Consider the following 14,059-nt stretch of genomic DNA (forward strand, 5'->3'; position numbering starts at 1 on the left):
TTTTTATGCCTCAGCATCCCTTCTCTACAGACTGGGCTGGCTGGATGTGAGGGGGTGCTCTTTATTTTATAGGATTCTTGAAAGATGACCTGAGTGTTATGATTGCATGTACAGAAAATACTTAGCACAACTAAATAACTGGCCCTGGAAGGCTCTTGTCTTCCGGGTTCAGACTCACCTGTGTCCCAGTAGTGTTTGTGTTTCTGGAGGATGGCTTTCTTCCCGTGTGGTAATTTCCCGCTGTATCCTGACATCTTCTCAAAATCAGGTTTCTTTTTAGAGAGCAGCGGCATTTCCAGGATCCCTGGCTCTGGAGGTTTTGACTTTGAGGATGAACTCAGGTGTTTCTCTGTGTCAGACTCTGTAACACAATCAAAAAATGTCTTCCACTCTTGGCATGTCCGCTGTATGGATAGTTCCTGCAGTCTTGTTAAAAACCCTGACTCAGTCAAAGATCCCTGTGCAGATTGGGCTCCTTGGACTAGAGGTGTTGGCTGGGCTGTAGGGGGCGACTGCTCAGGTCTCTCTTGGGATACCAAGTTAATTTGGGCAGGGGTTTTCTTGTCCGGTCCAGTTACAGCCTGGACTGTAGATGTCATCTCTACTTCTGTAGCTAGAGATGGCTCTGCTGGTACAGATTTTGTCTTCCCAACATGTTCTTCTCTGAGTTGTGGTTCCTTTCTAGTTGTATACACTTTTCCTGCCCCAGGTTCATTATGGGAGGTGGCTTCCTGTTGATTCAAGTGCACTTTTTGTCTTGGGGATGACTGCTGGGGTGCAGGGGAGGCTAATGGGGTGAGAAGTTTCTGGAGCAGAGAAGATTGATGAACTCCCTGTTCCTGCTGGAATTCAGCTTCTTGCTGGGCAGTGGGCTCATTTGGGAGGCTTTGTTTCTGTGGGGTACCAAATTCCTGCAGCATCTTTGATCCTGGGTGGTCTGTGAGGGTTGTTTCTGGCCCAGGATCCGGCTTGATTATAGGTCTCTCCTGTGTCTCAGGTTTCCATTCTGGCCTAGATACTGAGGTAGAGCTTGACTCCATAGTTGTTATTTCCCTTGTGAAAGAAATTGGTCTTCTAGGCTTCATCCTTCTGCCCCCTATCCTTCAGGCTTCCCTCTTCACAGATCTTTCATGATGGCACCTCCCTTTGGGGTATAATCTTTTGTCCTGGCATTCCTGGTCTTCCTGTATAGCTGGTCTGTGGGTTTATCACTGTTGGTCCCCACTCCTTGCCAGGTGATCACCCCGTGCCTCTTTGGGAGAGGGATTAGGACTAGGAAGAGGCTCATGTGCCCAGTACTGTCTTACAAGAAGGGAGGGGCTTGTCTTCTTGTGTCATAAATAGGGCCCCACCCCACTCACCACTCAGTTGAAATGAGCAGTGACCCTTCTCATAGGGCAAGTATCTTCTTAGTCTTCTGTTTCATCTAGGATGATTCTAGATGAGCTGGATGAGTGGTCCCTACCCCCAGAGATGGGAACTTCATGTAGCCCAGGCTGGCCTCAAGCTACTAATCCTCCTGTCTTCATTTCCCAAATTCTGTGACCACAGGTGTGTACCACTGTAGTTCAGTACTTTTTCCCCTCCGGAGGTGGGGAAATACTAGAGGAATACTTGAGGAGTCTCTACACTCTTAACAATAGTTTCCTTTTCATTCATTCTTTCAGCTTGGTTGCCTGTTGAATTCTCTTAGATTGTTGCTCTAATCATTTTATACTCCTACTAAAAAGGAAACAAAACAAAACAAAACAAAGCAGATGCCATCCTGTTTTTATAGGCTCAAAACCCTTTTGGATGGCAGCTGAGACCCTCCATATCATCTTTCTAGCCATGAATTGTGTTTCTGCTTTTATATCTCTTGTACTACACGAGAAACCCACAGAATGCAGTGATAATGATGGTGATGATGATGATGATAGGAATCATAAACACTAAAGGCTGTCTAGATGCTAAGAAACCACAATTTCTAAACCTTTATTGTTTCTAACCAAGCAGTATCTGATTCAGTGCTTTACCTGCCTTTTTATACCATATAGACCTGGCACCTCCAAACAAGTGAAAAACTAGAGAAGGTCAAGGAGGGAGAAGGACATGGGAAGGGTTTCAAATGAAGAGGGCTAAGGGTGACGTGAGCTGAATGTGAGTAGTCAGGCCTCACTTGATCGATATAACTGACATTCACTTTGTACATACATATATATATTTATACTATGTATGTAGTTATTCTCTTTGCTAGTTTTCTGATTGTATTTATGGTCAAGTGAGACCAACAGGAAGCTGAGGTTTCCTGTATTCTTGTAGGGTTAAACAGAAGGCATAAGAGTGGCAGCTGGGCGGTGGTGGCGCACGCCTTTAATCCCAGCACTTGGGAGGCAGAGGCAGGTGGATTTCTGAGTTTGAGGCCAGCCTGGTCTCCAGAGTGAGTTTCAGGACAGCCAGGGCTATACAGAGAAATACCAAAAAAGAAGAAGAAGAAGAAGAAGAAGAAGAAGAAGAAGAAGAAGAAGAAGAAGAAGAAGAAGAAGAAGAAGAAAAGAGTGGCAAGTGCAGATGGCACTAGAGGGCACAGTCATAGATACCGCTGCTGGGCGGTGCCTTCGGAGAGCACCGGAATGCTCTTGGTGAGGATGGGGGTAGGGAGAATCAGAAGCATTCTAGGGCTGGTCAGCTCTCCACTGAGAGAGTCTAACTGGGAGAGCAGAGTCTCAGGACTATAAGGGCAGTGCAACGCTTGCTAGTTGACATCGTTTGAGAAATTGCTGGCAGGCTCTGGAGGGTCTTTGGGACTTCCTGTGGTGCTTTGGGTGTCCTAGGACACAAATAAAAGGAAGAGCTATCATTAAAAACTTAAAAAATACTTTGTATTATTTTTATTTGTGTGTGCCACATGTGTGAGAATGCATGAGGAGGTCAGAATAGAATTTCAGATTCCCTGGAGCTTGAATTATAGGTATTGGGAACCATCTGAAATGTGTACTGGGAAATCAACCTGGCCCTCTGATTTTATTTTATTTTATTTTATTTTATTTTGAGACAGGGTCTCTTTGTGTGGCTCTGGCTGTCCTGGAACTCATTCTGTAGACCAGGCTAGCCTCAAACTCAGAGATCTGCTTGCCTCTGCCTCCCATTGCAGAGATTAATGCAGGGACTAAAGGAGTGTGTCAACACTGTCTGGCTACCTTGGTCCACTGAAAGAGCATTAAGGGCTCTTAACTGTTGAGCTGTTTCTCCAGCTCCTTTAAAAACATTTTTAAAATTTAATTTTACATAAACTGTAAAAAAAAAAAACAAAAAACAAAACAAAACAAAAAAAACCCCGAGATGTGGCTGGCAGTGTTAGCTCATGCCTGCAATCTCAGCACTCAGAAGGTAGAAGACTTTTTAGGTTTGTGGTCCACATAGGCTATAAAGTGAACTCTAAGTCAGCTCAGGCTAGAGTGAAAAATCTATCTCAGAAAGCCAAACAAGATAGGGATGGTGGTGCACATCTTTAATCCTAGTGCTCAGGAGGCAGAGGCAGGTGGATTTCTGAGTTCCAGGCCAGCCTGGTCTACAGAGTGAGTTCCAGGACAACCAGGGCTACACAGAAGACCTTGTCTTGAAAAACCAAAAACAAAAAAAGAAAAGAAAAGAATCAAAAAGCCAAATAAGGGAAGGAGAGATGGCTTAAAGGTAAAATCACTTGCCAAACCTTATAACCTGAATTCAATCCCAGAGTCTGATATAACAGAGGAGAGAACTGACTCCTACTCTGTTCTCCAACCTCCATACATGTGATGCTACATGTAAACATACACACACATACTAAATGAAATATAGTAATTTAAAAATTCCTGACGGTCTATTTGTATGTTTGTGTGTGTGTGTGTGTGTGTGTGTGCATGCACATGTACATGTGGGGTTGCATGCATGTGATAGGAATGTGGAAGTCAGAGGGTAACTTGCAGAAGCCTGTTCTCTTCTGTCATGTGGGTCCCAGGGATTGAACTCAGGCTGTCTTATTTGGCTACAAGCACCTTTATCTTCTGTGCCATGTTTCAGGCCTCTGATTTAATTTTTGCATAATAACATTTTAAAACAGACTGTGGAGCTAAAGAGACGGCTAAGGGGTTAAGAGCAGGACTTGCCCTGTTAGGGTTCCAGATTCAAACCACATGGCACTTCAAAGCCATCTTTAAGTCCTGAACCAGGAAATCTGATTCCCTCTTTGGATCTTTCAAAGTTCTATGTGTGTGTAGTGTACTTAGATGAAAACAAACAAAAAACTAACTGGCAGATGAAGGAAAAGCCACAATCCTGTTCCACACTGATACTGGTGTCATCTTCAGATCAGTGGTCAGGTCACAGCTGCCCTGCCTCTTTTTACTTTGGTAAATGCTGCTGTTTGAGAGTCTGGGAATTTGATTAAACCTTTTTAGTTCCAGAATAAGTCAACCCTGATGTTTTTGCTCTTTCAGTCTTCCTACGAGCTGATGTTGAGTAGGAAGGGGCTAGCTGACGCAGCCTTCCCTCCACACCCCTAGTGACGTCATAGGACCGAGTGCGTTTAAACAAGGCCATCCTTGAAACTTACTCTTTTTTTTCTCACCGCCCTTGACATGATCACAGGGACACTGCTTCCTTGGTGGCCCCAGCACTGCTGTGGTTTTTCTCTTTGGGGCTCGCAGGAACCAATCTGTAACAACAGGCTGCTGTTTAGACTGGAAGACTGGTGCGCTGAGGCAGGGCCTCTGAGCCGCCAGTGCCTCCTTCAGACAGACCGAGGAAAAGAGCAACAGAGAAGAATGGAGAATTCAACTGTGTGAACCCCAGGATCTCTAGATTGGTTCTGCGACTTTGGGGGCAGGGATTTGCTGATGTGTTTAGAAGTGGGCATTGGGAGTGGGCATTTGGTCTCTGTGGACCAGGTGTCTTTAGTGCTGCATTTCTTCTGCTTCTGTCCTCTCTATAAGGAACTTCAGGCTAAGACTGGAATCCAAGATGTTTTTGGAGGGCCAGGAAAAAGTAAAAACTTCTTGAGAAGGTAGTGCTGGGAATTTGGGGCGGGAGGCGGTGGGGAGCAGCTTGGGGTTGGTTAGTGCTTGTGTCGATCTTGGTAGGCATCCAGCTCCTGTCTGACTCAGAGAGAAAGCAGGCATTAGCGCAGCTTCTGGTGGGATTCTGAGGTTAGCTCAGATACCATCTATCCTGGTCTCGAGGGGCTCAAGCGAGATGATGCTTAAGGATCATGCTGGCACCTGCCCTGAGTGAGGGCAAGGCTGAATTACTGACCTTTGCATTCACATTCTTGGCCACCTTCTAAGAGCCACTTCGTAGGAGCCCGGTGTTGGTCCCCATGGCTTCTGGCGACCCCTGTTGGAGGGAAACACATCTACAGTTATTTCCAGATGCTGTGAAGGGAAAGGAAAGCTCTACCCCTGTCCTCCAACATCATGCTGCCTGGGTACCTAGGTCACCACAATCTCCGTGTCCGTCTGTCTGTCCCCCCTTCCACTGCTGGGCTCTGTGGTACTCCCCAAAGAGGAATATCGTAAGTGGATAAAGGACTGAGACCTAAAATCTAGCCTAAAAGCTGGGGAGATGGCCCAGCGGTTAAAAGCACTTGCTGCTCTTCCAGAGAGAACCCAGACTGGATTCCCAGCAGCACCTGCATGGTGGCTTGCAGCCATCTCTAAGTCTAGAACCAGGGTATCCAGTCCTCTCTTCTTACGTCCAGAGGCACTCATATGCAAAGCAAAAAATAAATAAATCTTAAAGAAAAAAAGAGTCAGGCCTATTGACAAGCTTAACTGAGAAAGTGAATAAAATGGCTTCTGAATCCAAGAGAAGACATGATGTGGTTCCCGAGACTGCATTAAAACACTGATACCTCAGGTGAGAGCAAGGAGCAGATGGCTGTAAACCAAACTTCCCACCTGACCCCTAAGTTGCTGTGTTTGAGTCTACAGTTCCAGCTAGCTAGTAAGAGGATGGTGTCTGTGTTTGTTGCTTTGGGTCAGACAGATTGCGTTCCAAGCACATAGTGTTGATTCTACCAGCCCCATCTATTTAAGACAAGGTCTTGCCACGAAAGACTTACATTTAACTCCTGGCCTTAAATACCTGAATCTGTTTCCTGGATAGCTGGGATTATTGATGCTTAAATATTTTTGTGACAACAAAAGATGAAGGTTTAAAGGCTGATGATATGGCTTAGCAGGAAAAGACACCTGCTGCCAGGCTTGACAGCCTGAGTCCCATTCTCGGGACTCATATGGTGAAAACAGAATGTTGATCCCTGATGGTTGTCCACTGACATTCACACATTCCATGTGTCACACATGTACCCACCCATCAACCCACAAAAATAAACCAAATTAATTAGATATAATACAAAGCTTGTCGTAGGGTTTCCATTGCTGTGATAAAATAAAACCCTAGGACTAAAAGCAGCTGTGGGAGGAAAGGGCTTATTTCAGCTTACAACTCTTGGGTCATACTCCATCACTTCCTGAGGGAAGTCAGAGTAGGAATTCAAGATTGGAACCTGGAGGCAGAGGTCATGGAGGAAGGCTACTCACTGACTTGCTCAGTTTGTGTTCTTATACATCTCAGGACCATCTGCCTATGGGGTCTCACCACCCATAGTGAGCTGGGCATTCCACATCAATCATTAATCAAGAAAACACCCTACAGCCTTCCCTACAGGCCAGTCGTAAGGAGACATTTTCTCAACAGACGTTCCTTTTTAGATGACCCTAGTTTGTGTCAAGCTGATAATAACAATCAAACGAACAACCAGGAAAAACTTATAAAAAAGTGAAGGCTTATAGATTTGAGAATTTCAAGCTAGCCCCGGGCCTACGTGACACTCCTCTGATTTTAGTTGGCAATATTTTCTGTTAAAACCAATAATGACAGATTGGGGATGTAGTTAAGTGGTATGTGCTGTCTGGCATGTATGATACCCTAGATTTGATCCATAGCACCATCAAAACAGTCAAATATGCCTTTATATCTTTCTTATTGTGTTTAAACTATTCTTTGTTTTTCAAGATAGAGTTTCTCTGTGTAGCCCTGGCTGACCCGGAACTTGCTCTGTAGACAAAGTTGGCCTCAAACTCAGAGATCACCTGTCTCTGACTCTTGAGTGCTAGGATTAAAGGTTTATGCCATTACCACCTGGCTTAACCTTTTTTTTTAAAAGACAGATTCTCCATATAGCCTGGGTTGGCCTTGAACTCCCAATTCTCCAGCTTCTACCTCTACTTGCCTAGCTCATTTTGTTGTTGTTTTTGGTTGGGAAAGTATCTTGCTATATAGTCTACCCTGCTTTTGAACTTTCAGCAATCTCTTTAACACCAACTCCCCATTGCTGGGATTATAGATTAGTACTATGCTTGAATTATTCTTGTATAATTTATGACTTGGAATCTTTTGTGTACTGAACTCTGTCCTCCCAAATTAATGTATTGAAGATCTAACCTCTACTATCTCAGGATGGGCATATTTGGAGAATAGGGTTCTGAGAATAGTAATTAAGCCAAAATGAGGCTTTTGTGGTGTTCTCTAATAAGAAAATTAGATTTGAACATACAACAACTAAAGACCTTAAGGATATGTACACACAAAAGAACAATCATGTGACTGATAATACACCGAGATGCTACAAGAGCGTGTCCTCTGTGTTGGGGCTGAGGGGACAGAGCGGCAGTTAGGAGCACTTACTGCTCTTGTAGAGGACCTGAGTTCAGAGCAGTTCATAACCTACTGTAACTCCAGTTCCAGGGGACCTGACTGTCTCCTGGCTTCTCATGTGGTACACATACATACATGTAGGCAAAGCGTTCATAGTCATAAAATATGATAGATGATGAGTCTTTTACAAACAAGCCTTATGCTGCATTCCTAATCCCTAATATGACTGTGTTAGGAAGTAGGGTTTTTGTGGGGCAATTAGGTTATGAAAGTGGAATTCCCATGTATGGGATTAGTGTCCTTGTGGAAGGGGACCCCTGGGAACTTTTAATCTCCAGTGTATGAGAACTGATTGTCCGCACACTGGAAGGTTACCCCTACTTGAAATCAGTCATGCTGAAACCGTGATCTTAGAAGCCCTACTTTTGGATCTCTGGGAAATAAGTTCCTGCTGTTTCTAAGCCACCCAGCCAACAGTGCTGCACTATGCCAATCCCAACTAAGATGGCAGCCATTTGTCTGCCAAAGAGAGATGCTGTGGAAGAGACTCAGACCTTCACGTATCTCAGTCTTGGCTTTTCAGTCTCCAGAAATGTGAGAAAAATCAAATTTGTCCTTGAAGCCACCCAACTGTGGTATTTTGTTGTGATGTTCCTAGCGACTGTAAACAAACCTCTCTCCTTCGCCAGCTTCAAAGTCAGTGGCTCTGCACGGATGGAGCTGATGGTTCCTGGCACACCGCAGTGAGCGTTTATGCAGTAGGTGGACGGCCGAGTCTTCAGAGGTTCAGGCCTCACGTTTCCCAGACATGTGCCCTTTTTGCCACATGGATGGGTGGCATTGCATCATTTCCCCAGGGCTGGTTTCCAGTGTTCTCATGTGCTTTTCTGAGTGCTACTAAAATAATTTAGATGGGCACAACCCTTGCCTTCAAAATATTTTTTTCTAGCACTTTCTCTTTGTGTGGCCTTTATTCCTTATTCAAGCGAAAATCCATAAATATTAAAGCCAGAGAAATCTTGTAGATGATTTAGTTGAATCCCTAAAGATAAAAGTTTTAAAATTCTAAATGATTGCTTTTAGATATGTAGAAATTGTAACTTTAATTTGAAAGTACAACAGATTTCATCATTATCATTATCAACACCTTTTTGCTTGGAGGCATGGTCTCATTGGTTCAGGATAGTCTTGAACTCAGCTACAGCCAGTGATTTTAACCATTGAGCCATCTCTCCAGCTCCTCTTGTTTTTAAAGACTTATTTTGGCCGGGCAGTGGTGGTGCATGCTTTTAATCCCAGCACTTGGAAGGCAGAGGCAGGCGGATTTCTAAGTTCGAGGCAGCCTGGTCTACAGAGTGAGTACCAGGATAGCCAGGGCTACACAGAGAAACCCTGTCTCGAAACAAACAAACAAATAAACAAACAAAAAAGACTAATTTTAAGTTTTATGTGTGTAGTATATTGGCTCCATGTGTGTCTGTGTAGCATATATATGCATGCAGTGTCCACAAAGGCCAGAAGGAGCCGGATCCTGTGAGACTGGAGTTATACAGAGTTATGAGCCATGTAGATGTTGGGAATTGAACCCTGGGCTCTCTGGAAGAACAGCCACTGCTCTTAGCACTGAGCTATTTCTCCTGCTGTGATTTTCATTTCTTTTTAATTTACAATTTTATTACTATTTATTCAGTGTGTGTGTGTGTGTGTGTGTGTGTGTGTGTGTGTGTGTAATAGTGCATATATAGAGGTCAGAGGACAACTTTCGAGAGTCTGTTCTCCTTCCATGTTATGGTCCTGGGAATCAAAATCAGGTTCCAGTCTTGGCAAAACAAAAGTTTTTACCTGGTGAATCATCTTGCCACCAATCCCTCCTGTTTTCTCTCCCAAAGACAAAGTTTCTCTGTGTAGCTCTGGCTGTCTGAGAACTAGCTCTGTAGACCAGGCTGGTCTTGAACTCACAGAGATCTATGTGCCTTTGCCTCCTGAGCGCTGGGATTGAAATTGTGGGCCACTACCACCTGGCAATTTTTTCTAATTAAAAAAAAAAATCTCAGTTTTGATCATGGTATTGTGGTAAAGTGTAAATGAGGGTAATGATATTGCTCAGTGGTTAGAGGTGCCTACTGGCCAGGTCTGACTATCTGGGTTCAACTCCAAGACCCACATGGTAGAAGGCAAGAACCAACTCCTAAAACTTGGCCTCTGACCTACACACTTCATGCACCATGGACTCCCAATAAATAGATAAATAGATAAACAAACAAACAAACAAAATAAAAACTCAAAAAGTTATTTGAAAAAATATGTGAAACATATAATGAAACTTTTCGTAATATTTTAAAAACATGAAAAATTAAAAGTTCAAAATAACAAAATACACTAGGTAAATAAAAATATTTATTTATGGGCTAGAGAGATAGCTTAAAGTTAAAAGCACTGGCTACTCTTCTGGAGGTCCTGAGTTCAATCCCCAGCATCCATGTGGTCCTGAGTTTAATCCCAGCATCTATGTGGTCCTGAGTTCAATTCCCAGCATCCATGTGGTCCTGAGTTTAATCCCCAGCATCTATATGGTCCTGAATTTAATCCCAGCATCTATGTGGTCCTGAGTTCAATCCCCAGCATCCATGTCCTGAGTTCAATCCCCAGCATCCATGTGGTCCTGAGTTTAATTCCCAGCATCCATGTGGTCCTGAGTTCAATCCCCAGCATCCATGTGGTCCTGAGTTCAATCCCCAGCATCTATGTGGTCCTGAGTTCAATTCCCAGCATCTATGTGGTGGTTCACAACCATCTGTGATGAGATCTGGTGCTGTTTTCTGGCATGCAAGCAGAAAACTGTATATATAATAAATAAATCTTAAAATTCCCTGGAGCTGGAATTACAGGCAGTTATGAGCTACCAAATGTATCTGCTGTGAACTGAACCCAGGTCCTATGCAAGAGCAGCCAGTGTTCTGAACTGCAGAGCCATCTCTCCAACCCATTACATTAGATTTTTGTGAGGACAAAATCATATAACTGTATATTCATTATAACACCTAAAACAGTGCCTGCAGCACAGGATTTGCTAACACATGTCAGCTATTATAAATATATTAGAAATAGTGAATAATCTATTATTTTAAGTAATTTATTCATAATATTATTATATATTCTCATGTATTTCTTTTTTACTTCTCCTCTTTGAAAAGTATATTGAGTATAGATGTGTAAGGTATTAGGAGGTAAAGTAAGATCAGATTTAAAAAAAAAAATATGTGTATGGGTGTTTTGCCTGCATGTATATCAGTACACCAAATTCATACAGTACCCACGGAGGCCATAAGAGGGCATCAGATCCCTTGGAAATGAACTTACAGACATGGGTGATGAGAATCAAATCAGGGAAAAGCAGCCAAGTCTTTCAACCACTGAGCTAGAGCACTGTCTTGTCAGGTACATTTTATTTTGAGAATTGATTTGGAAATTACATAGAGGTTATTTCCTCTCGCTACTAAACGGTTCAGATGTATGTGAACTTTGCGAAACTTCTTGGCTAGAAAAGCTCTGGGCCACCACCCAGCCCATCTTGTTTGTGCCGTCGCCATCTGGAGTCTCAAAGAAATTAAGTGACTTAGCAAGTTTGCAAATGGCAGAGGCAACAAGGTCTTGACGTCAATGCACAACATAAGAATTTGGGGAGTCTAAATGTGGAGTGGTACGGAGGTGTTGCTGTAGAGCTGCGATTATTAACTTGGAGTGGTCCCTTGCAGGGAACATTGACCAGTGAATGGCTGATATTTTTTAGCTTTCTTAACTGGTGGTTTACTATTGGTGATTAGTGGATAGAGGTCCACATAGCAAAGAGTTGTTACCGCCAAACTTAAGTAGTAAGTTTGGTCCTGGAATCCCAACTATTTGGGAGATTTGAAGCAAGATCACAAGTTCAAGGCAGTCTGAGAAAAAATAATAACCAAAATAAGGGCAGGTGGGTGGTGACGGTGGCCGTGAACACCTTCAATCCCAGCACTTGGGAGGCAGAAACAGGTAGATATGTTTGAATTCAATGCTAACCTGGTCTACAGAGCAAGTTCCAGGATAGGCAGGGCTACACAGAGAGACCCTGTGTGTCTGCAACTGTGGCTGGAAACACACACATAAGTGTATACGCAGTCCAGTGAAGATCCACCTCCCTGACCTTCCCAACCTCTCCTGGAAAAGTCACAGATTTTCTCAGAAACACAAACAAACAAACAAAAAAATAGAGGCATGGCTGCAATTCAGCGACACACTGCTTGGTTAGCATGCTTGGGGTTCTATGTTTAATCATATACACACACACTAGCAACAACAAGAAAAAAAACATCAGTATCACACCTTGGCATACGAGCCATAGAAGTGAATCATTTTGAAATTAGAAACCTGAGCACTTAGCTAATGTTTACTGAGTGCTATGGGGGATAGTGCGGGGTGGGTGGGTATGGAAACAATGCATCGGTTTGTACCACCAAGGTGATTAAGGGTACAGTCTGCAGGTCAGGAGAGGTAAAAGATGTGCATTTTGACAGTGTGAGACAGAACATGATGTACAAAAAGAGTCCCAATTGAGCTGAGCATAGTCAGCCCAGGGAGAGCCGAAGCAGAGGAGGAGTGGGGAGATGCTTGCTTTTGAACTAGATGTGTGAGTAAAGTTGAACTGGTTTGAAAACACAGGATCTGTTGGAGATCTGCAGTCTAGTTTGGTTGGAGCATAAGTGTATCTTTATGAGTGGAAGAAAGTGGACTGGAAAGATGGGTAGTGACTAGAACTTTGAGTCATGGGGAAGACTCTAGCCCTGGTGCCCACATAGTGATAGAGATTCCTTCCCTTCCAGAGTGCCTGCTATGGGCCCCAGGCCTGAACAGCTCAGAGAACTTTCTCTACAAAGGAGAGAAGCTGGACACTGCGGGACTGGTGGTCCTGAACTTAGGGTCACACTGCTGCTGAGTATACCACATATTACCTCAGCCGCAGATAGCTCAGGGGTTGAGGGGGATGGTGTTCTCAAGTGGAAAGGTACATGGATAGAGGTGGTCTTGCTTTTGTGTGGTGGTTCTGTGAAGAGGTGGGACACACTGGCTGTGGTGAAGACTGGGGCCGATTCAGAACCTCTACCAAGTCTACTTCTCAAAGGGCAACCATTCAGCTGAGCCTGATATGACTAAAGTGCCTACTGATAGGACTGACCTGGTTTGTATCATTGGTGGTTTACTTGGCATCCTCTAAAAATATAGGACTCCTCATTTCTTTGCCTCCCACCCCCTGCTGAGCCCTGAGAAAATCTGTGACTTTTTCTAGGAGAGGTTGGGAAGGTCAGGGAAGTGGATCTTGGCTGGGCTGTGTGTACACTTGTGTGTATGTTGCCAGCTATAGTTGTAGACACGTTGGTAATGTGTCTTAAAGTTTACAGAGTCCTTTGGGATAAATAGCATCCTTCCTTTTTGCTAATGAGGATTGTAGTACTGAGAGAGACTAACTTAATTACCTCAACTTGTAAAGAACATTTTAATGCATTTCGTTGTTGGGTTTGCTATGTTTTCTACCCTATTTCCTTCCCACAAAATCAAATCAATCCTTGGTGTGTGCATGGTGCCAGTGAAGTAGAAATTAATCTTGAGCCAGGCACGGTGGCACACGCCTATAATGCTGGGACTCAGGATATTGAGGTAGGAAGACTTCAAGTTTCCAGTCAGCCTGACTACATATCAAGAGCCTGTCTCAAGGGGAGAGAAAAATAGAAGGGAGGAAGGACGGATGAGGTAAAGAAGGGGGGGAGGAGAGGAGAAGAGAGAAGATCATTTCATCATATTTACCTGGATTTGGGCTGCTGGAGACCATGAACATGAGCATCACTGGCAGCAACAGAAGGAAGGGAGAGGCGAGAAGCTTCATTGTGGCTGTCTGTCGTTTCTTAAAGACTGTGTGGATTGTCACCAGTCAGAGCTTCTGATTCCTTGTAACTGCTCAGGTGGAGTCCTATCTACAATTTAATCCTACACCAGGGCACCCTTGAGAAGTCAAGAAGGTGGTGCTGGTCATGTTAGTACCAGATTGGACCAGGTCTTTACAGGAATGTGGGAGGTAAAACTGGTCAAACAAAAGAAACCACACTCCAGAGAAAGGAACAAGTGACTGACAGCTTGGCAGTGGTGCTTGACTCCTCCCCCACTGTGGGGGGTTTCATTCTCTAAGCTTTTTTTCTCACCTGAATTTCCTTGTACCTTTTGGCTGTTTATAGCAAAACCAAGGGTGACAGAGAGAGGGCAACTGCTTTCACCCACTTGTGATCATTAGCAAAGTACCATCAATGGAAGTGCTACTGCCTGGGCAGTTGTCCTGTCCTCACACTGTTGACAGATT

The 14,059-nt window shown here is 43.9% G+C and overlaps 2 protein-coding genes across 3 annotated transcripts in view; both read right to left on the reverse strand.

Annotated features, from left to right (window-relative positions):
* Lipe (lipase E, hormone sensitive type) overlaps window positions 1–1,310 on the reverse strand; it is an 18,958-nt gene extending 17,648 nt beyond the window's left edge. The window contains exon 1 of one of the 2 annotated variants that reach the window (XM_031385764.1): window positions 179–1,310. In XM_031385764.1, the coding sequence (XP_031241624.1) occupies window positions 179–1,085 (907 nt within the window). In that variant the 5' untranslated portion in view covers window positions 1,086–1,310. The remainder of the gene's footprint in view (window positions 1–178) is intronic. The other variant, XM_031385766.1, reaches the window with a different exon arrangement.
* Window positions 1,311–2,534: 1,224 nt separating this feature from the next.
* On the reverse strand, window positions 2,535–13,696 carry Cxcl17 (C-X-C motif chemokine ligand 17). Its single transcript, XM_031384229.1, has 4 exons — window positions 13,513–13,696; window positions 5,272–5,352; window positions 4,574–4,675; window positions 2,535–2,809 (listed from the first exon to the last, which is right to left on the reverse strand). Exons 1-4 carry the CDS (start codon window positions 13,589–13,591, stop codon window positions 2,712–2,714), a joined length of 360 nt encoding a protein of 119 aa, XP_031240089.1. The 5' UTR covers window positions 13,592–13,696; the 3' UTR covers window positions 2,535–2,711.
* Between the last annotated feature and the right edge of the window lie 363 nt (window positions 13,697–14,059).

Source organism: Mastomys coucha, unplaced genomic scaffold (assembly GCF_008632895.1).
Source record: "Mastomys coucha isolate ucsf_1 unplaced genomic scaffold, UCSF_Mcou_1 pScaffold21, whole genome shotgun sequence".
NCBI classification, from domain to species: Eukaryota; Metazoa; Chordata; class Mammalia; order Rodentia; family Muridae; genus Mastomys; species Mastomys coucha.